Consider the following 23,275-nt stretch of genomic DNA (forward strand, 5'->3'; position numbering starts at 1 on the left):
TGAATGCTGGGAAACACAGTGCTAAACGTTCTTGACACGGGACTCTGATTCATTTCTGTTAAATTGCAACATTTTGAAAAAGCATTCAATCAGTTTGACTGGATTAAACTCTTGACAGTGCTGAAAGACATTGCAGTACACTGGAGAGATAGGTGACTCATAAGAAACCTGTACATGGGACTAACAGCAAAAGTGAGAGCAGCCAAAGGGGATTTGGAATCATGTCTAATTGGAAGAAGAATGAGTGGCGAGCATTCCTTCAATTCAGGCTGCAGCACTTAAAATATTGTAGCTGTAAGAAGCGGTGGGAGTTTTTTCAAAAGGAAATACGGCATGTGATACTTTGAACAATATTTGAAATCGTCAGAAAGCCATCTCCAAAATATTCAGATTATACACTTAAGCTCTCGGTGGAAGAGGTAGAAAGAAAAAGAGGGATCATGAATCCGAAAGGAGATAGGAGGCCCATAAGACATATGAAATCAATGCTAGGAGTGATCAATGCTCCGAAAACATTGGTGAAGTATAGGAAAATGTTTTACAATCTCGTAGCACAGTGGTTAGCACCGTTGCTTCACAGCTCCCGGGTCCTAGGTTCGATTCCCGGCTTGGGTCACTGTCAGTGCAGAGTTTGCACATTCTCTCCGTGTCTGCGTGGGTTTCCTCCGGGTGCTCCGGTTTCCTCCCACAGTCCAAAGATGTGCAGGTTAGGTGGATTGTCCATGATAAATTGCCCTTAGTGTCCAAAAAGGTTAGGTGGGGTTACTGGGTTCCGGGGGTAGGGTGGAGGCATGGGCTTAAGTAGGGTGCTCTTTCCAAGGGCTGGTGCAGACTCGATGGGCGGAATGGCCTCTTTCTGCACTGTAGATTCTACGATTCTCTCATAAGTTGTCAAGGTGAATCATTTTATCTTCAAATCACACGTCCTACCCACTGTACCTGTAGCTTCATCTGCTGCACAATTCACTGCACCCTCATCACCCACCTACCAACAATCTCTTTCAATCAGCATTCAGTCCTAACATTAATCTGCTTTACCTCACCCTCTCACACTTAGCACTGCTGCAAACCGAACAAGTGCAACTCACAGCATCCTGGCAGCTATTCAAGTAGTGGCGGAGTGATAACACCACTGGACCTTTAATTCAGAGGCCCAGACAAATGCTCTGTGGACATGGGTTCATACCCCACCACAGTAGATGGTGGAATGTAAATTTGCTTAACAAAACCTGGAATTACAGACAAAAATATGAAGTAGGAGTAGGCCATTTGGCCCCACAAGTTTGTTCCGCCCATTCAATAAGAACATTGCTGACCTGATTAGGGAAGGAAGTCTGTTGTCCTTTTCTGGTCTGGCCTACCAGAGCAATATGGTTGACTCTGAAATGGCCGAGCAAGCTACTCAGTTCAAGGGATATTAGGGATGGGCAATAAATGCTGGCATTGCCAGCGAAGTATCCACATCACATGAAAGAATAAATTGAAAAACCATGGCAACCATATAAACCACTCATATTGCATACACTCAATATCCCTTTTTAGGGAAAGATGGCACGTAACAGGAATGAGCAGGGAAAAATGAGAGGGGGCCAAATGTGCCTAACATTCTAACCCCATGCTAGAGACAGTGCTAGCGATTATGGGAAGGGCCATCAGTGAATCTCTGGCCTCTGGCAGTGATTGGTGATGAAGGTCTCTGTCTACCTACTCTTCCTCCTTTCATTCCAGTTCTCCCCCCCCCCCCCCCCGTAATCTCTTCTGACTCACAAGCTGCGAACGGTGTAAGTAGACATTTATTTATTTCTCAACTCCCTTCGGTACAATTTAACCCTCAAACCCTTTTCCCTTGTGATGAGGATAAAGAGACAATGTAATTCGATCTTACTATCTCTCTGAGCCGTGCGTAGTTAAGAGGCCAGGATAGGGGAGGGATCTGCATTTGGTGAGACACCATGCATGAGCACAGGAGCCAATGTGGAGGAATGGACAACATAGATGTTTGCTTCCTGAAAGGTGACGTCACACGAGTTCTGCCTCAGAGGAGCCAGTTGAGGACTTGGATAGACCAAAGAAGGCTGATGGCTCTAATTAACAGCTTGTATCTAAGATTTGAGAGCTACAGTGGAAGCTAAGCTTGCTGCCTTGCAAATTTAACTGCTGCTATCACAGTTGTGGAAACACTGTTCAAAGGGGTTTCCAGAACACCACAGCAGTCCACCAATCTGTTCTCCAACAGATCAGCAGGTTTTCTGAGATGTCAAACGGGAGAGTGGCAGTGGCTCCATGGATCTGTGGTAAACAATACTGATATCGGTTACGAATTATTTGATACAGTAGAACTGGAGCAGAAAGCAGCTATCTACATGATAGCCTCCCCTTCCTCTTTATGTTCCTCCACTCCATGTCACATTTCCTCCTCTTCCATTTCCTCTCCCACTCCTGATCGTCCTGCTCTTCAGCTTCTCAATTGATAAGTGATGACAAGGGCTGTTCCCTCATATGGGAAAAGTTGTGCAGCAAGCAGCGCAGTAACACAAATCTTGATACCTGCTCGCTAAGTAGTGCAGGGCTCCTCCTGAGCAGTCCAAGCATCTGAAACATTATTTGAGGATGTTAATGGTGCTCTTTATAAAGTTGTATGTTGCAGCGTTGTTCTCATTGTATGTCTGCTGTGTACATGTTCATGGGTCCTGGATCGGAGTCATGTGTTGTGACATGAGAAGATAGACCTTGCCATCCACGACAATAGTCAGCCTTTGATTTGCTGTAGTGAGTCATGTAGCATAGAGGACTGGCACAGAAGGAAGGGATTCCGACAGCTGAAAGACCAATGGGTATTCAGCTGCACGTTCTTGCACTCCAGTGGCACATCGAGGGAATGGAATTGCGTCAGTTCAAAAACAAAGGTCAACTTGACAGGAGACACACATAAAGTCGATGACACCCTTCACCATGGAGAAGCTCCATGCGTTCATCTGGCAAAAAAAAAGGAGATGAAGCCAACTGTTTGGACAGAATACATCCTTGCCCTGTGTTGGTAGGCTTGAGGGGAGAAAATAGGTATGGAGCTGCATCAGGTTCCCAGTGCACTCTTGCTGCTGGGGATGAATACAGATTGGTTCCCACACCCTAGAGGCAGGCAACCAATTTACATAATTAAAACCCCAAATTAGGGATATTTTTCTGGCTCGACCTTCATTTTTGCTGGAGATTACAACCTCCAACGAGGGGGACATGGGCATCAAAGATTGCCACACAGCTCTACAATCCAAGCAGAGGGACTCCCACTCTACTCTGAAGGGCTGCCTCCTCTGAAATATTTGCTCAATTTTGCACTTGCAAGGATGCCAGCATTTTGAGGTGCACTCACAGATCCTGACCCTGATTGGGCCGGCAGCAATAGGTGCTCTTGCGTTGTCCTTATTATTGGTCAATTAGAAGGCTGCCTCCAAGAAAATAGCTCTGCGAGTCTGGCTTCTTCCTAGTGCAGTTCTGGACCAATATTTCGACCTGAATACAAGTCCCAAAATCCCATGGAAAAACCATGCCCTTTGTCTGCCGAGAGTCTCATAAAATGTCCTTATGCAGCAACGAGATGCCATGAATTCTCCAACTCCCAGCAGTGTGTTCCTGGGAGGCATGTCGTCGCCCACCCCACCCCGCCAGGAAACCCGCGGGCGGAGGTGCACTGCTGGCTGAGAACTCACCCTGTTGTTTATACCTCCAGCAACAGACTGAAAGGAGCCAGACTTAAGGAAAAGTTAGAGCTATGGTCACCTTTGGCTTGCCAGGTAATACTCTCTTTACCTTACTTTCAGATTTCAATCACAATCTATTTTGTTAAGTGAGTTTATCTCAAGAATTCGGCCTCACTAAGGTTGAGGTAAGTGAGTTGCCCCGAGAGAACACCCCTGTGGATATGGCCTTCGCTGAGAGTTCTTCCGCCCTCCATTTACTAGCAGCTTGTTCTGGTCAGTGTGGCCTTTCTGCTTTTCCAGTTACGCTCAATTCCATACCTGGGAAATGAAGAGCGGCTTTCCATGTTGAGAAACAAGTTGTTGCAGCACAAACTGGTGAACCAACAAAGTGTTTCAGCACCAGCCAGGCCACTGCTTATCTGTGTACAATTGCAGCAGCATCCAGGAAAGAACCCAGCAATTAACCCTTTAAATAATGCTTCAATGGAGTCCTTGTTGCCACTTAATGCCATGTGCAGCTGTGTGAGGTTAAGACAGGGGGCATGGCATTCATTCAAAAATAGCAGCTCTGCATGCTGCCGGTGGTCATTAAGTTGAAACACCCAAACACCTTTACCAAGGTGATATCCGCGCACTTCTCTTCCAAACTGTGCGCCATTTTTGAATGCATGGAGGCCATAGGGTGCCTAAAAACAGGTGCTGCAAATCCTAATTCCTTCCCCATTTGTCTGAAGTAAATGATTTGTTTTTGGGTTATCACTCATGTCAGATCTGACCAGCATCTGTTCTTCGAGGACCTCACTTTATGATGGCCTAGATTTTTCACTTGTGATGATCATGAAGCTGTCAGTCTTCACTGTCATTACAACTGTGAAATTGACTGAGACTTCTGGCATCCACACGTGGGCAGAAATCCAGAAGTTACTGTCAGAGGTTTATTTTGTTCCTCCACAGGGTACGCTGTTGAAGTCCAACAGATGGAAGTAATTAGTAATTATTGAACTGATGAGAAATTCTCTTTTTACGCTGTAATATGGATGTTAAGACTCCCAAAATGTTATGCCTTATTAATGAGGTGTAACTGCAATTTAATGCGGTACCAAGTCATAACTACTTCTGAAGAACCTCTGTGGTCCTGGTAAACTAATTTTATATTATTCTACTGTCAAAATTTCAGGTTTACTATCAGTGAAGACTGACAGCAAAATTTTCCATTATGATAAAAGATAAAAGGTCCATGATTTTCACATATCAATCAAAATGATTTTGTTTCTGCTCCCATTCTGAATGCCTTTATTTTTTGCTCTGCAAAATTTATTAAAAAATGAAGGGTAATCAGTGCATTTTGCTTCCTGGTTTGTTGTCTGTGAGAATTATTTAATGCCATTTGCTGCTTACCCTGTTATGCTGACCTCGATATTGCTGGATGCTCGGTGCCAGATTCAAATGAACACCAGGAAAGGTCAAATCCATGCCGCAGCGATCGTTATCTCTTTGCAGGCGGCTTTCTTCAAATCAGCAACAAGTTCCTTCACCACTAAATCCAAGACACGATCATGTTTTAAACAGTGACTATTCTCTTCCACCATAACAGCAGTGCATCAATTTTAGTTTCATGATGGGTTTGAAATTATTGGGATTGACATATCTTTCTGAAAAAAATGATGGAGTACATTTAAGTTCAGTAAAATGTCATTACCAAAGTGCCAAAGTTTAGAATCTAGGAAATGTTAATGCAAAGGTGAAAGGCACAAACGCACAGGACCTTTCATTATCCACTTCTCTACAGCAAGTAACTTCTCTTACAGTTTCAAGTAACGAGTAAGGGAGTTTGATCACTTATCTTAATTCATGGCCTTTCTTTTGTTGCAGGCATCACAACTGTCCTGACTATGACTACACTGAGCACGATCGCTCGCAAATCTCTACCCAAGGTTTCCTATGTGACCGCTATGGACCTCTTTGTGTCTGTCTGCTTTATCTTTGTGTTTGCTGCGCTGATTGAATATGGGACCTTGCACTATTTTGTCAGTAACAGAAAGCCCAGTAAAGACAAGGACAAGAAGAAGAAGAATCGAGTATGTACCCTTATCATAATAATATTCTTAGACACAATTATTGATGTTTGGATTTACAGATGTGATAAAATTATGCACCACATTAGGTTAAGGCATGGAAGCATTTCTTCAAAAGCTTTGTCATAGCTTTTTGCTCTAGCACTGACTCCTTCAAAGATTGTAACACTGTTCTTTATTTTTTTTAATGAAATATAGGACAATGTGTTGAAATACAGCATATGTTTTGAAGGGAAATTTCCTTTGGGCATAAATAAGGCACATTTTGGCCTTTGTGGGCCCTTCTTTTTCCATTTAGAATGAAAATGCAGTCCATTTCCTAAATGTGGTCATTTGATTAAATGATTGGTTCATCCTTTTCTGCGGGATTTTATTGATCTAACCTTGGATCAGCATGAGCAAATGCAGAACATGCATTATTAAAATTTTCTCCCGTCTCATTATAATTCTGTTTCGTGACTACAGATCGACCAAATCTTTCACTAGACCTCAACCCGTTTTTACAATCTTTGACATGAGAAATAACCGATGTACATGTTGGCTGTTCATTGTACCAAAATAATTGTGTGTTGGTCAGACCATCATACTTTTCAATTTATGCATTCAAAACAACTTTTACAAGTTTATTACTTATAACCAGGAAAGAAAATGAGGAAATTTACTTTTGCACTGTATAAATAATGAGATGCATTTTATGGAAGCGTGTTTCTCAACACCAGACGTTCAATTCCAAATGCCCTCAATGTAGTCCATCCAGGAATTTGCCAGATTATTCAGCATGAACCTGTTTCCTGTTCCATAATGAGTTTCTTACTAGCTGATTCTTTGAGTTAAGTCTGCATTTCTTTCTGCTATTGTTCAAGATTTCATTTGCATTGTGTTCACAAAGTGTCCTTTTAAGCTTTCATTAAATATTTTATTCTATTTTGTTTCTTAAAAAAAAAAGCTTCTTCGGATGTTTTCATCAAAGGTACTTTATATTTATCTTTACAATAAAAATAAATATATTTAATTTTAGAATGCATGTTTGTTTCTAGAACAATGTTTATTGCTTGAATGTGTGTCGTTTCTGCCTGAGATAAGGCATTACAAACCCAGTTGGTGTTGTAGCTGGACAGGAAGACCCCAGAATGGAACTCTGGCTCAAAAGGCTGTAACATTTATTATTTTATAAAATGTAGAGGAACAGAGTCAGAGGACCACTAATTAGTTTTAATAACAACAAAAAAGTATGATTAAACATGAAAGCATTGGATTATGATACCTTTACTCCCTCCTCAGTTTAACAATTACACAGAGGTTTTAGCATTAACACTGATTACAAAATACATAGAAATCTACAATGTCATTAACACAAATCTACATTAACACAAAGTCCATTTTAAGCACACAAGATGACTGGGAGCAAAAACACACACTCCGCTCTGAACCCAAGATATGCCTGTGGTTTTCTCCTCTGAATCCACCCAGATGATTGTCGCATGAGAATTTCCAAACTCCACTCCCAAAAACACACTTTAAAATCTTCTGTCATAAGTATGATTTCCTTTAGCGGTTTGCATTCCGAAATCCAACCATGTTTTCCAAATTATTTTTTTTAACCCTAGCTTCCATTCCACTTTTAACATCAAAGTCAGTCTAGGATTTTACACTACCCCATTAGAATTTCTTTGTCTTGACTGCTGTGCAGACTGCTCACAATTGCTTTAAATTTTGATTTCCAAACTGTAAATTGGCATCAGACATTGATTTTGCCTTTGAAGGCTGTTGTCCCAACTTTAAATCTGCCTATTGCAATTGTCTCTTTAACTCAGAACACTTTGCTTACTCTTCCTTGAATTTTTCTGAATCATACCTTGGTCTCTGTTCACAGACTTCTTGGACTCTTCTCTTCTCTAGTTTCCTTAACAAGATGGACTTTAGAATTCCGGCATCTGTTTTCTTAACCATCATTCCATAGTATAGCCTTTCTTATAGCAAGGCTGAGAGAGATGTTCACTCTTTAGCCTTCTAAAACCAACTGCTTTGAGCACATCGGTGTGAACTGCCTTCTCTCTCACTACCTATCTTCAACTGCAATCAAATTAGCTAGCCTAAAAATTAAAAGCTTCTCTACCTTACAAGGCCCAAGTTGCTAAGCAACCGCTGCTGATTTATTTATTCTTCATGCTACAGCCCTCGCTAAACACAATAGAATCACGGTTGTAATTAAAACAGACTCCCACACATACAAAGACCTTTGTCCAACATGAATCCAACTATAGGTTTTACTCTTCTAGGCACAGAAACATCAAATTAAACACACTTAAAACTATACCTTATTTCTATGTATGGTCACTGTTGTAATGTCGGAATGCCTTGTAATATCTACCAGTAGCTGTTAGCTTCATCCTTTAACCTCAAGTTCAGCCCCTTAATGCATTTGTTGTTCAGCTGTCCACCAGGATAGGCACCAATAACAACATGATATGTAATTAATTCTTTATAGCTCAGCAGTTATTGGGATTGGAAAGAAGAGATTAAAAACAAAAATAAATTAGATTTCAGATATATGAACATTAATATAAAATTTCTGCCCTTTGAACTGCCCAGTCATTTTTAAGATCCTGGCTGATCTGATCATGGCCTCAACTCTTATTTTCCTGTCTACCTTATTAGACTCCCTTGTTAATCAAAAATATTCAATGACCCTGCCTCCCCACTGGGGAAGAGAATCCCACAGACTCACGACCTCTAAGAGGAAATAAATTCTCTTTCTCCAGCGAATGGCAGACCCCTTGGGCGAAATTCTCCGACCCCCCGCCGGGTCGGAGAATCGCCGGGGGCTGGCGTGAATCCCGCCCCCGCCAGTTGCTGAAGTCTCCGGCACCGGATATTTGGCGGGGGCGGGAATCGCGCCGCGCCTGTTGGCGTGCCGCCCCGCTCAATTCTCCAGCCCGGATGGGCCGAAGTCCCGCCGCTAAAATGCCTGTCCCGCCGGCGTAAATTAAACCACCTACCTTACCGGCGGGACAAGGCGGCGCGGGCGGGCTCCAGGATCCTGCGGGGGGCGCGGGGCGATCTGGCCCCGGGGGGTGCCCCCACGGTGGCCTGGCCTGCGATCGGGGCCCACCGATCCACGGGCGGGCCTGTGCCGTGGGGGCACTCTTTCCCTTCCGCCTCCGCCACGGTCTCCACCATGGCGGAGGCGGAAGAGACTCCCTCCACTGCGCATGCGCGGGAATGCTGTCAGCGGCCGCTGACGCTCCCGCGCATGCGCCGCCCGGAGATGTCATTTCCGCGCATGCGCCGCCCGGAGATGTCATTTCCGCGCCAGCTGGCGGGGCACCAAAGGCCTTTTCCGCCAGCTGGCGGGGCGGAAATTCGTCCGGCGCCGGCCTAGCCCCTCAATGTTGTGGCTCGGCCCCCAAAGATGCGGAGCATTCCGCACCTTTGGGCCGGCGCGATGCCCGTCTGATTGGCACCGTTTTGGGCGCCAGTCGGCGGACATCACGCTGTTTCCGGAGAATTTCGCCCCTTATTTTTAAACAGTGCCCCCTAGTTCTATTCTCTCTCACAGGGAAACATTCCTTCAGCATCGACCTTGCCAAACCTCCTTGGACTTGTAAGTTTCTTATAATCTTTTAAGTTTCAATAAGATCACCTTTCATTCTTCTAAATCCAATAGATACAAACCATTCAATCTTTCCACATAAGATAACCCATTCATCCCAAGAATGAGTGAAGTGTACTTTCTTTGAACTGCTTCTAATGGATTTATATCCTATCTTGAATAAGGAGGCCAAAACTGTTCACTGTACTCCAGATGTGGCCTCACGAATGCCCTGTATAACTATCGCAAAACCTTCCTATTTCTATATTCCTTTCTCCTTGCAATGAAGAATAATATTGCATTTGCCTTCCTAATCACTTACTGTATCTGCATACTAACCTTTTTGTGATTCCTGTACCACAACATACATATCCCCCTGTACTTCAGAGTTCTGCTATCTTTCTCTATTTAAATAATGTGCTGCTTTTCTATTCTTTCTGCCAAAGTGGAAAAGTTAACATTTTCCCACAGATACTCAATCTGCCAAATCTTTGCTCACTCACTTAATCTATCTATATCTCTTTGTAGACTCCACAACTTATTCTATCTTTATGTCATCAGCAAATTTAGCTTTCATATATTCAGTCTCTTCACCTAAGTCATTGGTATAGGCTGTAAATCGTTGAGGCCCCAGTTCTGAGCTTCTATCCATGCCAATATGTATGTTACCCCTTACATCATGAGCTCTTATTCTATGTAGTAACCTTTGATGTGGCACCTTGTCAAATGCATTCTGGAAATTCTAGGACACCACATCTACAGGTTCCCCTTTAGCAACATTGCTCACTACTTCTCCAAAGAACTCCAATAAATTAATCAAACACCATTTTTCTTTCATAAAGCCATGTTGAATGTGCCTGATTGCATTGAGATTTTCTTAGTGCCCTGCTATAGGCTCCTTAAAAATTGACTCCTGCATTTTCCCTATGACAGGTGTTAGGCTAACTAGCCTGTAGTTTCCTGCTCTCTGTCTCCCTCCTTTCTTGAATTGAGGTGCTACATTTGCTATTTTGCAATCTGATGGGATCTTTGCAGAATCCAGGGAATTTTGGAAATGCCTACAAAAGTAAAGCGATCTGTGAAATATTAGCAGAAGATGGGGGTAAATTCCCATTTAATTCCCAGCCACTATTTACTATTTAACTGAAATATGCCGACATCCATATCAATGTTAATCTTGGTTAGTTAAGCACATGCCAGGCCATGTGCAATTTTTGCATAATTTTTCAATTGTTTCAATTTTTTTTCAACCTTGTGAAAGTATGATGAAGTCACTGGGTTGATTTTCTGCCTGATATATTTCAAGTGCCAATGAAATTTGGGCAGGCAAAGCCAGTTTTGACAGTCAGTATATTTATATGTTGTTACAAACAACCCTGGAATGGTCACAGTATATATTCTAAATCCTTACAGCCTCCCACATTAAAGTGTCCATTTCCTTTTGCATTTGTAAGTGTCTCTTAAACAGCTACTGATACAAAATGCCCATCTATTCTCTGACAGTTTCCTAGCATCAGGTTATTTTGGCTCAGAAATATATTAGCCGCAGCAAATCACATTTAGTCATCAGTCAAAGAAAGTGGCAAGCATTGTTACTGGTGTCCCTGCTCATTAAGCATGTGTTTGAACAGACCAATATTTCCATCAGAACTTCACTTCATGTTAACGACAGAATTTGAAGAAATAATCATTATATTATGTAAGAAACAAAGCAATTTCTTTCAGCGATTCCAATCCAATATCTGCGACCATAAACTTTACGGAATAAACTCATATCAAAACACCGAGTTAGTGAGTCAATTAGCTCTTTTCTAAAGAGTCGAGGTGAATAGTTCTGAATTAGATTCAAGGTTACAGAGATAAATTATATTTTGGAGTTTCAGGTGCCCTATGTAAGGTTATAGTTCACTCCCATTCTAACCACAAGAATGCTATGTGCGAAATCAATGGATTTGGATTAAATGCTAGTCCAAAAGCCTGGAAATCATTGCTTTCAGAAGCCAGAGATTTGCCAGAATTTTATTATTTGTCAGTGCTTTTTGCCTCAGCCAGCATTATAAATAATTTAATGAGTGTCCATCATGGTACAATAACAGATATTATGCTGGGAATAGGTTCGGGGTTATATTTGATCTCATTTATTAACTTGACTTTTTTTTATTAAATTATATTATAAACCAATAACAGGTCGTTGAAAGATATTTTTTCAAGTTCACACGTTTCTGTGAGCTGATTGACTTTTATCAGTGCATAATGTTCCCAGGTAGTTAATCTCCTTTTGTACTCAGAATCATTTAATCAGAGCATTCACTTCCAAGAAACAATCAAGTTCATTGTCTCAGTCTTTTAATTGTGTCATTATGCCAAGAACTTAGATTTTGAAAGGCATGCACATTAACAAATCTCTACAATGCACTACTTCTCAAGGCTTTGGAAAGAGCAATTGACCTTAGAATCTAATGAGGTACATTTTTGTCTTCGCCACCTGGGTGGTAATCTAGTGGAATGGTTAATTCATCCTTTATATAACTCAGATGATTTTCTTTCCATTTCAAATCAGAAAGAGGAACTGTCGAATAGATTTTCGACCTGCTGCAAGGGCATAAAACTTGCATTATGAATCAGCAGCCCATTCTAGAAACCGAACGATTTTCATTTTTACAAATTAAACCAACTGTTTTTTATAACTGGAACTGACATTCAAAGCTATTTGTAAGTGGCCAAATTAAAATCTACCTGTATGAGGGCAGCACAGTAGCACAAGTGGATAGCACTGTGTCTTCATAGCGCCAGGGTCCCAGGTTCGATTCCCCGCTGGGTCACTGTCTATGCGGAGTCTGCACATTCGCCCCGTGTCTGCGTGAGTTTCCTCCGGGTGTTCCGGTTTCCTCCCACAGTCCAAAGATGTGCAGGTTAGGTGGATTGGCCATGAAAAATTGCCCTTAATGACCAAAAAGGTTTGATGGGGTTAGGGGGATAGGGTGGAAGTGAGGGTACAGACTCGATTGGCCGAATGGCCTCCTTCTGCACTGTATGTTCTATGTTTTTAAGCTAAGATCTCATCATCTCTTTATTAGGCAAGACTTCAACAGGCAGTTAAAGTTATTTATGATATTCTAATTAGAAATAAGAAGTTAGATGCCTCACAATCGTGACAAATATCAAGGTTTTGGAAAGTTAGGGTACAATTTTCTGGGTTTATTCCTTGCCAGAATAGAAACGTGATTCACAATTGGGCAGGCTTAGCTCTGGTTCTTTTACTGCGCTACAGCATTCAAATCCCACTTTCAAGTTAGGATCATGTGTCCATCCTGGCAGAAAAGATTTCTAAATAAACGGACACGATCACAAGAACCTAGCAGCACATGGATTTTTGAGATTACAGCAACCAGAGGAATGGTGAGGAGACCTGGGAAGGCTGTTCCCGGGTCTCTCACATGTGGGATTTGAGAGGCTGCGGTGAGGTGAGCTCTCCCAAGGATGGGAGCAAGAGGACAACCTGTCCGACCAAGCAGGCACAGATGGAAGTGGCTAAGTAGGGAGGCAGTAGCGCCGTGACATTGTTGTTGGACTCGTCACCCAGCGACCCAGGGTAATGCTCTGCGAACCGGGTTTGAATCCCGCCATGGCAGATGGTAAAATTTGAATTTGATTAAAAATAAAAATCTTGAATTAAAAGGCTAATGATGACAATGAAATCATTGTCAATTGTCATTAAAACCCATATGGCTCACTAATGTCCTTTAGGGAAGGAAATCTGTCGTCCTTATCTGGTCTGGTCCACATGTGACTCCAGATCTACAGCAATGTGGTTGTCTCTTAAATGCCCTCAGGGATGGGCAATAAATGCTGACCCAGCCAGAGACACCCACATCCCACGAGTGATTTGTTTAAAAAGGAAGCCGACAGCAGAACTGTTGATTAACCAATTAGAGTAAGAAGTCTTACAACATCAGGTTAAAGTCCAACAGGTTTGTTTCAAACACTAGCTTTCGGAGCACTGCTCCTTCCTCAGGTGAATTCACCAGAGGAAGGAGCAGTGCTCCGAAAGCTAGTGTTTGAAACAAACCTGTTGGACTTTAACCTGGTGTTGTAAGACTTCTTACTGTGCTCAACCCAGTCCAATGCCGGCATCTCCACATCATAACCAATTAGAGACAGTGCACCCAGAGGTTCCAGGACCTCAGGAGGATGGGAAAGGTGATTGGCATAACACTTCCATGCGTCAAGCCCCACACTCTGATTTTCCCAGCATTCTCTTGCACAGCACTTATCATAACAACACACCACACAGCTCCACTCATTCCTCTCTCTCCCAGCACCTCCTCACACTCCCATCTGAGGAGTCACCACTCACACTCATCCTATTGCCCTCTCACTTCCATCCCTCAAAGTCACTATGCACAAATGTTGTATCTTGTTCCTCTCCACACGAGCCATTATGAATACACATGCACCTCTCTGCTTTCTCTCCGTGCAGGAGAACACTACTTGGCACTTCCTTGCTGCCTGCCTTCGCCAAAACTTTCAAATAGCTCATGCAGCTCCACCTTGTACCTCTGATGAGGAAAGAAGTCACCTACTGCCAACAGCTTCACCAGCAGGAACAATATCAACAGCAACACCAGTTGCCTTCTCTACAGTCGCATGGTCCTTCACAGGAGAGAAGCAGAGATTTGCATGCCAGTCTACTGCAGGCACCAGTACTCAGATTTGTTGAGAGATCTTTTGCCTGTAGACCCTATCTGAGAGTTCTCGCCTCCTTCCAGCTGGACCTTAGTATCCATTCTTCTGCCCAGTGAAGGAGCATGTGACTGAGGAGAAGGTAGCTGGGTGATGCTGCCGGTATTGTTTCTGCTGCTGTTGGAGCTGTTGGCAGTCATGTTACTTCTGCCTATATCAGAGGTGCAAGATGGAGCTGCATAAGCTACTTAAAGGCTGTGCTGAAGGCAGGCAACAAGGAAGTGCAGTTGCAGGTAAGTGAAGTACTAGACAGGTGAAGTGCCTGCCAAGAAATTCGCAAGAAATGAGCAGGTCAAATGCCAGAAGTCCTGTGGCTAGTAACTCACCTCCTTGCTCCCCAAAGCCTGTCCACAAAGCACAAGTCAGGAATGTGATAGAATACTGTCCTCTTGCCTGGATGAGTGCAACTCGAACAAGACTCAAGAAACTCGACACCATCTGAGACAAAGCAGCCGGCTTAATTGACACACCATCCACAAACATTCAATCTCTTCACCACCAATGCACAGTTGCAGCAGTGTATACAATCTACATGATACACTGCAGAAACACACCAAGGCTCTTTAGGCAGCACGTTCCAAACCCATGACTACTACCACCGTGAAGGTCAAGGGCAGCAGATACCTTGGAACACCTCTACCTGGAAGTTCTCCTCCAAGTCATTCACGATCCTGACTTGGAAATATGATGCCGTTCCTTTGCTGTCCCAGGAACTGCCTCCCCAGCAGCACTGGGTATATCTTCACTGCATGGATTGCGAAGGTTCAAGAAGGCAGCTCATCATCACCTTCACAAAGGAAAGTATAGAATGCTGGCCTGGCCAGTGATGCCCACACTCCATAAGTGAATTTTAAATGATCACCTGTCAAGCAATGAGAGCATTCTCTGAGGGAAAAAATGCACAGTAAACTCTCAATAGCTGTGGCTGGAGTTCCTCACTTTCACTGATCAAGCCTTTTGCAGCTTGTTAATCTCTCTGCTGTGCACTCACCTTAGTAACCTTTGCAAGTTGCTGGTGTTTCAAATGAAACAGGTGTTTCAAATGAAGTCTGTGTTAAATAAAAGGACTTGGGCAGCTTTTATCTCTTGTGACTTGATCATGAGAAACGGTCACAAGTGGCAGAGGATTTAAGAACATATTTCCTCAAAGCAGCCCTATGACAGTTACAATTTTTGAAAACCTTACAAAACACGCTTTTGATTTCTGCAGTGCAGCAGTTTAATGACAACAAAGAACAAAGAAAAGTACAGCACAGGAACAGGCCATTCGCCCTCTAAGGCTGCGCCAACCAAGCTGCCCGTCTAAACTAAAATCTTCCACACTTCTAGATCTGCTATAAAAAAATTGGATTGGATTGGATTTGTTTATTGTCACGTGTACCGAGGTACAGTGAAAAGTATTTTTCTGTGAGCAGCTCAACAGATCATTAAATACATGGGAAGAAAAGGGAATAAAAGAAAATACATAATAGGGCAACACAACATATACAATGTAACTACATAAGCACCGGCATCGGATGAAGCATACAGGGTGTAGTGTTAATGAAATCAGTCCATAAGAGGGTCATTTAGGAGTCTGGTGACAGTGGGGAAGGAGCTGTTTTTGAGTCTGTTTGTGCGTGTTCTCAGACTTCTGTATCTCCTGCCCGATGGAAGACGTTGAAAGAGTGAGTAAGCCGGGTGGGAGGGATCTTTGATTATGCTGCCCACTTTCCCCAGGCAGCGGGAGGTGTAGATGGAGTCAATGGATGGGAGGCAGGTTCGTGTGATGGACTGGGCGGTGTTTTACGACTGTCTGAAGTTTCTTGCGGTCCTGGGCCGAGCAGTTGCCATACCAGGCTGTGATGCAGCCTGATAGGATGCTTTCTATGGTGCATCTGTAAAAGTTGGTAAGGGTTAATGTGGACATGCCGAATTTCCTTAGTTTCCTGAGGAAGTATAGGCGCTGTTGTGCTTTCTTGGTGTTAGCGTCGAAGTGGGTGGACCAGGACAGATTTTTGGAGATGTGCACCCCTAGGAATTTGAAACTGCTAACCATCTCCACCTCGGCCCCGTTGATGCTGACAGGGGTGTGCACAGTACTTTGCTTCCTGAAGTCAACGACCAGCTCTTTAGTTTTGCTGGCATTGAGGGAGAGATTGTTTTCGCTACACCACTCCACTAGGTTCTCTATCTCCCTCCTGTATTCTGACTTGTCATTATTCGAGATCCGACCCACTATGGTCGTATCGTCAGCAAACCTGTAGATGGAGTTGGAACCAAATTTTGCCACGCAGTCGTGTGTGTACAGGGAGTAGAGTAGGGGGCTAAGTACGCAGCCTTGCGGGGCCCCAGTGTTGAGGACTATTGTGGAGGAGGTGTTGTTGTTCATTCTTACTGATTTTGGTCTGTTGGTCAGAAATTTAAGGATCCAGTTGCAGAGTGGGGAGCCAAGTCCTAGGTTTTGGAGCTTTGATAGGAGCTTGGCTGGGATTATGGTGTTGAAGGCAGAGCTGTAGTCAATAAATAGGAGTCTGATGTAGGAGTCCTTGTTTTCGAGATGCTCTAGGGATGAGTGTAGGGCCAAGGAAATGGCATCTGATGTGGACCGGTTGCAGCATTATTCGAATTGCAGTGGATCAAGGTGTTCTGGGAGTATGGAGGTGATGCGCTTCATGATCAACCTCTCGAAGCACTTCATTACAATTGAAGTTAGGGCCACTGGATGGTAGTCATTGAGGCACGTTGCCTGATCATTAATTCAAAATGTGTTGACTGGAAAATTCAGATCCCCAATTCTCCAGCTCAGTGGAACTGTATTTGCTTAGTTCCAATGTGAACCAAGCAGCCATCACTGGAGCATCTTTAGGAATTGTTTCCTCTTCCTACTCCTGGATTGCTTAAGTGAGAATGTCCTAAAAATCTATTCTGAATACCCTCCTCTTCCTCATGTACCTGCTATTCCTTATCAACTGCAGAGATAGGAATCAGCTTTTACATATGCCCTGATAATGCACAGCTCTACTTCACCAACACCTCTCTGGTCCCCTTCTCTATCTTTGAGTTGTCAGCTAAATAACAAGAAGAACAAAACCATTGTCTTCTGCACCAGCCACAAAGTCCATGCCTCCATCCATTGCCATTGACTTTGGCTTGTTTATAATCCGACAATACTACATCACAAAAACACCTACTTCCACCTTCACACCATTGTGCCACCCCCCTCCCCACCGCATGAACTCAATCCATCTGCCACTGAAACCAATTTTTATGTCTTTTTTACCAGATTTGATCCAATATTTCATCGCACCTAGAATTTTGCTCTCCGTTTGCTACGCCGGACCAAATCCTGCTTGCCAATTGCCCCTGTCCGCTTTGACCTATGGTGGTTCCCCCCCACCCCATTCCCATAACATTTCAAACTGATAATTTCCATCTGCATGTTAAAATACATCCACCTCGTCTCACTGTATCTGTAACATTTTCCACTCCTACAAGTCCCTTGAACTATCTTATTCCACTGACCATGTACCTATGTCAGTTTACTCCACTATTTGTGGCTAAGCATTCAGCTGCTAAGTTCCATACTTAGGATTTCCTTCAATAAATCGCAGTGCTTCTTCATAACCTTCCAAATTCCTACTTAAACAAATCAATCATGGGGACAGGCCAAATGGGGAAACATTCAATAGAAAACAGAATATCCAAAATGTTTATTCTCAGAAGCAGATTATTAACAATATCTGAAATCAGTAATTTTTTCTATAATTAAAATCATTCCGAAAAGACATTATTGCACAGGAAAGGCTTTTTACTTAGGCTGTGTGATATTATGTATTGTATGAAATTTCAGTCTTACTGCAAAATGTGATTGAAACCCACTTAGGAAGGTTCAGAACCTCCTGTATTTTATTTCAAAATGAAATAGCATATTATTTAAATTTCTCAATAAGACTTATTCAGGGTGCTTCATTCCTAGTGGGAAGCTGCATTTATAAGTAGATTAAGTTGGAGAATCAAGGCCATACTACATCCTTAACACCAACCTGTACTCCTGTTAGCAAATCTTTTCCACTAGGTGCACAAGATTGCAGAATCACCTCTATTATACCACAGTCTGTCTAGTACAATTAACAAGCCTACAAATTACATGCTTTAGTGATCGAAGAAATGTGAAGTATTGTTGTGCAGTCCTATAGTCCTAAAGATACTGGCATATAAGGGGAGGTGAAATGTATTTCAGACTATGGGGCAAAATAGGTGAAGGTGAAGGATAAGCCACTTTACACGTTGCTCAATTTTGTTTTCTATTGTCCAGTGTACAGTCAATCACACTCTGCTTGTAGTGAAGCCGGGTACTGCTCCAAAACCAAATGCTTTCCCCTGTTGAGTCAGTGGAGAAGATGATAAACTCTTTGCCCAGGTGGCATTGCCAGCTGGCATTGGCACTGCCAGGTTGACAGTGCCAAGCTGAATTTTTTTGTATGTTCGGGCTGGGGGTGCCTTGTGTGGGAGTTGGGGGAAGGGAGTGATGGGGGACCGGGGACCTTCCCATAGTGGGGGTGGGGGTTTGGGGATCGCTTTGTGGACCTCGGAGATCGGAACGTCATGTAAAAATGGCATCCTGATCTCTCGCTACACTGGAGAGGTCCGGCAAGTGAAGCTCCCCAGTGTACAAAATGAGGATATGTGCAGCCTTGGCCACGTGTTCCCCACTGAGGCCCCTTATACAACGCGAGTCATGTTGTATAGCCAAGTGTTTCTCGGCATTGCGAGCATCGGGAAACACGCAGCTAAACGTGCTCACTATGGGGCTTTGTTCCCATTTAGTTGAATCGAGCCTAAGTGTTATTTGATAGCGGTGGGGAACTCGCTGGCGGGAACCCCCTGAAAAACACGGCAGAAGTGAACTTAGAAATGTTTCCATCAAATTCTGCCCAGGGTTTTCAGACAGATATAGATAGGCTAGGAAAATGGGCCAAAACTTGGCAGATGGAATTTAATATGGATAAGTGTGAGGTTATCCATTTTGACCGAAAAATTAGAAAGGCAAATTATTATCTAAATGGAAAGCAGATTCAAAGTTCCTCTGGGCAGAGGGATCTGGGTGTCTTTGTTCATGAATCGCAGAAAGCCCGTTTTCAGATATAGCATGGAATAAAAAAGGCAAATGGAATTTTAACGTTTATTGGAAAAAGACTGGAGTATAAAAGTAGAGAGGTTTTGCTGCAGTTATATTGGGTGTTAGTGAGACCACAGCTGGAGTATTGTGTCCAGTTTTGGTCTCCTTATTTGTGGAAGGATGTGGTGGCATTGGAGAGAGTTCAGAGGAGGTTCACCAGATAGATTCCGGGGATAAAAGGGTTATTGTATGAGGAGAGATTGAACAGATTTGACTTATACTCGCTGGAGTTTAGAAGAATGAGAGGGGATCTGATTGAGGTATATAAAATACTAAAAGGGATTGATAAAGTAAACATAGACCAAATGTTCCCTCTTATGGGGCAATCTAGAATGAGAGGTCACGAGATATAGGTTGAGAGGCGGTAGATTTAAAACTGAGATAAGGAGGAACTACTTCTCACAGAGGGAGGTGAATTTATGGAACTCGCTGCGCCATAGTGCGGTGGAGTCTGAATCATTAAATGGTTTCAAGAAGGAGATAGATATATTTATGATTTTTAAAATGGGTTAAAGGGATATGGGGGACAGGCAGGGAGGTGGATTTGAGACCAGGAAGAGAGCAGCCATGATCTGATTGAATGGTGGAGCAGGCTTGAATTTGTGTGGCCATAGTTGGCTTTTGGTTAAAATGGTGTGCTAGTCCCAATGTTGTCATCAGGCTACATCTTCACTATTTAAATTTGTTGCTTTCTTTGGAGCAGGCAGCCGTCCTCTACCTGATGGTTAAGATGGCGGCAGGCAGAAATATGTCAGGAATGTAGACAATGTCTACCTGCCATGTTAACCTCTCACAGTGTGAGGATTATTCAACTAAGGGATTTGTTTTTTTCTCTTCAACAGAACTTGGAGGCCAAACGAAGAAAGCTAATTAATATCTTTTAGGTATTATGATAGTGATCTGCTAAATTTAAACAGAGATCAGCATTACTGCACATAGTTATTGTTCAAACAATACTGCAATATATTCAGCCTATTATTTCATCTGAAATTGGTTTGCAATTTTCATGCATATTTTCAGTCTATGGACAAAATTACACTCTGCTCCTATCAGCCAGAATGTATGATTCAAGATACTATAGTTACCAGCCTCATATAACTTAAGTTAAAAAAATGTACACCTTTGATTGAAGAAGCTCATGCATAAATGTGTAATATTACTGCACTACATTCCTGTATATTCAATTTTTCAGTGGTTCTTACAGAACGAGCAAGAACTCTATCAAAATAAGATCAAAATACCCCCATGGCAGAAGGGCTGCTTACAGATACCCCACTGACCAACTTGGGGAGGGAGGGTATTAGTGGAAGCATTTGGAAGGCATGTATGCAATTAAAAGTTTGCTGTCTAATTGTTGGGTGTAATCACCACATGTTTACAAATTGGTGCTGATTAATACTTTGCACAGATGGCATCTCACTGAAAGGACGGCAGCTCTAACAATACAGCATTCCCTCAGTCTGCCCAGCCTGGAAGGATGAATGTCCTCTCTGTAAGAGCCTAAACAAAATCTTGTTTCCAGCGGATATGTGTGCAAAGTTACAAATCATCCTGTACTCTGACATTGCCATAGAATTCCCATTCGGCCTATTGAGTCTGCACCAACCCGCTAAAAGATAGCCTACCTAAGCCCACACCCCTACCCTATCCCCATAACCCCACATAACCTGCACATCTTTGGACTATGGGAGGAAACCGGAGCACCCGAAGGAATCTCATGCAGATATGAGGAGAAAGTGCAAACTACACACAGTCACCCAAGGATGGAATCAAACCCGGGCCCCTGGCCCCTACTGTGCCCCCGTTCCATCCATGTTCATTTAACATTATCCTGCAGTGATGTGTTTTCTTTAAAGTTTGGGGACAAGGCACATTGCCAGGTATAAAGAGGAAATTTAACCCCATTGCCAACCTAAACCACTCATGATTTTAAAATGCTCGCTCCTGGACACCTTCCTTAGCGATGACACGCACAACTGAAAAGAGCACAAGAGATGCACAATTCTTCTTTTGAGTGCACTATTTGTTTTTCACAAAAGACAAACCAAAGTGTTTCTTTTCTTCAAATGATTGTAGGCGCCTACTGTGGATATCCGCCCTGGATCATCTGCTGTCCAGATGAACAATGCATCACACCTACAAGAGCGGGATGAAGAGTATGGATACGAGTGTTTGGATGGCAAAGACTGCACCAGTTTCTTTTGCTGTTTCAATGAGTGCCGCACAGGAGCTTGGAGGCAAGGGAGGCTGCACATCCGTGTCACCAAAGTCGACTCGTATGCCCGTATCTTCTTCCCCACAGCATTTGGTTTATTTAATCTGGTCTACTGGGTAGGCTACCTTTATCTGTAAATAGAGCGAGCAGGCAGAAATATAGGCCTTTTCTGTTGATAATTAAAGTCACATATAAAAATAGTTAATTGGAAAAATGTTGTAAATTTTAAGCATGCCTTACACAGATTGGTGATTGTAAATTCAGTGCATGTTTTTATTTCTGGGCCAAAATTGCTATGGATTTTTTAAAATTCTGTGTTTCTGGAGGACTATTATAAATGTAGCGTGTGGCAAGCCAAACTCAATGGCTTATCTGTTTTCTCGGCATAAAGATTGGCCAGAATGCACTTTCAGAGTCAAATTTGCACTGGAGTCAAATTTGCACTGGAGTCAAGCTAATGGATATCTATGGCTTTGGAGCATTGCTCAGCACTACATTTTTCTGAAGTAGTGGGCAAATAAATGAAAAAGTCCTAAACAAACTCATCTATCGATGATTTCTTTCCATTGTATTGTGTATTCTTTGCGATGATTTGGACAGCTGCTATTAGTGATCAACATTAAAACAAATTCTTAAATGAGTGGATATGATGGAGCCTCATTATGGCAAGGTTTAAAGTCGAAACAAAAAATGCTAAAGTATGCAATGTGTCTATTAATGAATAGAGAGAAATGATGACTTAACAAGGAGCGATCTTTCATCACAACTGAATAAGGAAAGGGGACAATGTTCCATTGTTGTATTACATCTTCAGATGCTGGCAGGCTGTGTGTCTTTTTCCAAAGCCTTTTTATTCTTTTGAATATCAGGCCTTCTGCTAGAATAGAGACTGTCCCCATTGGAGGTAAAATGAGAAATGTAGCTGGTTGAGGAGATGTAGCCCTAATAAGGAGGTTCATTAATAAGAAGAGCTGGTTGTCATGTTTCACTTATGATTCCTCCTTTTTTAAAGTAATCTTTCTTTTTCATCACATTGTCCAGCAAAGAAGACAGGCTGGTAACCTGCTCCCAGGCCACTGCCAGTTCTGCACTATAGCCAGGTGTGAGGAGATGAAGTGGGTTAATGAGTCCTAGGATGGAGGGCTTGAGCTAATCCTTTCTGTTGTTCACCATGAGCAGGTGCCCTGGTCTATATCTAGCACCTTTTACCCTCCTTCCCTTTATCTTCTATCATTGAAATATCTGTTATGTGGGAAACTGCAGCCACAGGTTGAGATTTAATGTATGTTAACAAAAGTTACAAATATCTGTCACAGCACAGGTGTTGTAAGAATGAATATTGGTACCATAGTGCCATTGAAAGGATCATAGATGTAATTCCTGTTTTGAGACCTGACATCAAGTTCCCAACTTCTTTGCACACATGACACTCATGTGTTGCACTGTTAAGATACCGACGCACATCTTGACAATTTCATGTAAAGTTTTAAAACAATATGTGTACTTAAACAGCTGTAGCAGCCTCATAGTTGGTGATACTAATAAAAATTCTGGGACAGCCTCATCCAGGAGTGACAGACTATTCATTTATACTTATTTACTGCAACATAAATATAATTGATTGTGATGGAATGCTGCTGCTAACAATGGAGGATATTCATTGCTGACTTGTGGTGCACTGATAGTTCAAGGATTGCATCACTTGTCTTTGGATATTTGTACCAAGGCAATGTGCTTGCCAGGGTCAGATAATTAAGTAAAACGGGATTCTCCGGTCCGTCAGCCCCGTTT

The 23,275-nt window shown here is 42.7% G+C and overlaps 1 protein-coding gene across 3 annotated transcripts in view; it reads left to right on the forward strand.

The window, feature by feature from the left end:
- LOC140427062 (gamma-aminobutyric acid receptor subunit gamma-2-like) overlaps positions 1–23,048 on the forward strand; it is a 178,554-nt gene extending 155,506 nt beyond the window's left edge. For 2 of the 3 annotated variants that reach the window (XM_072512531.1, XM_072512530.1), the window contains exons 9-11: positions 5,571–5,776; positions 6,720–6,743; positions 21,346–23,048. In XM_072512531.1, coding sequence (XP_072368632.1) covers positions 5,571–5,776; positions 6,720–6,743; positions 21,346–21,621 — 506 coding nt within the window. In that variant the 3' untranslated portion in view covers positions 21,622–23,048. The remainder of the gene's footprint in view (positions 1–5,570; positions 5,777–6,719; positions 6,744–21,345) is intronic. The other variant, XM_072512532.1, reaches the window with a different exon arrangement.
- Positions 23,049–23,275: the final 227 nt, after the last annotated feature.

This window comes from Scyliorhinus torazame, chromosome 7 (genome assembly GCF_047496885.1).
Source record: "Scyliorhinus torazame isolate Kashiwa2021f chromosome 7, sScyTor2.1, whole genome shotgun sequence".
Lineage (NCBI taxonomy): Eukaryota > Metazoa > Chordata > Chondrichthyes > Carcharhiniformes > Scyliorhinidae > Scyliorhinus > Scyliorhinus torazame.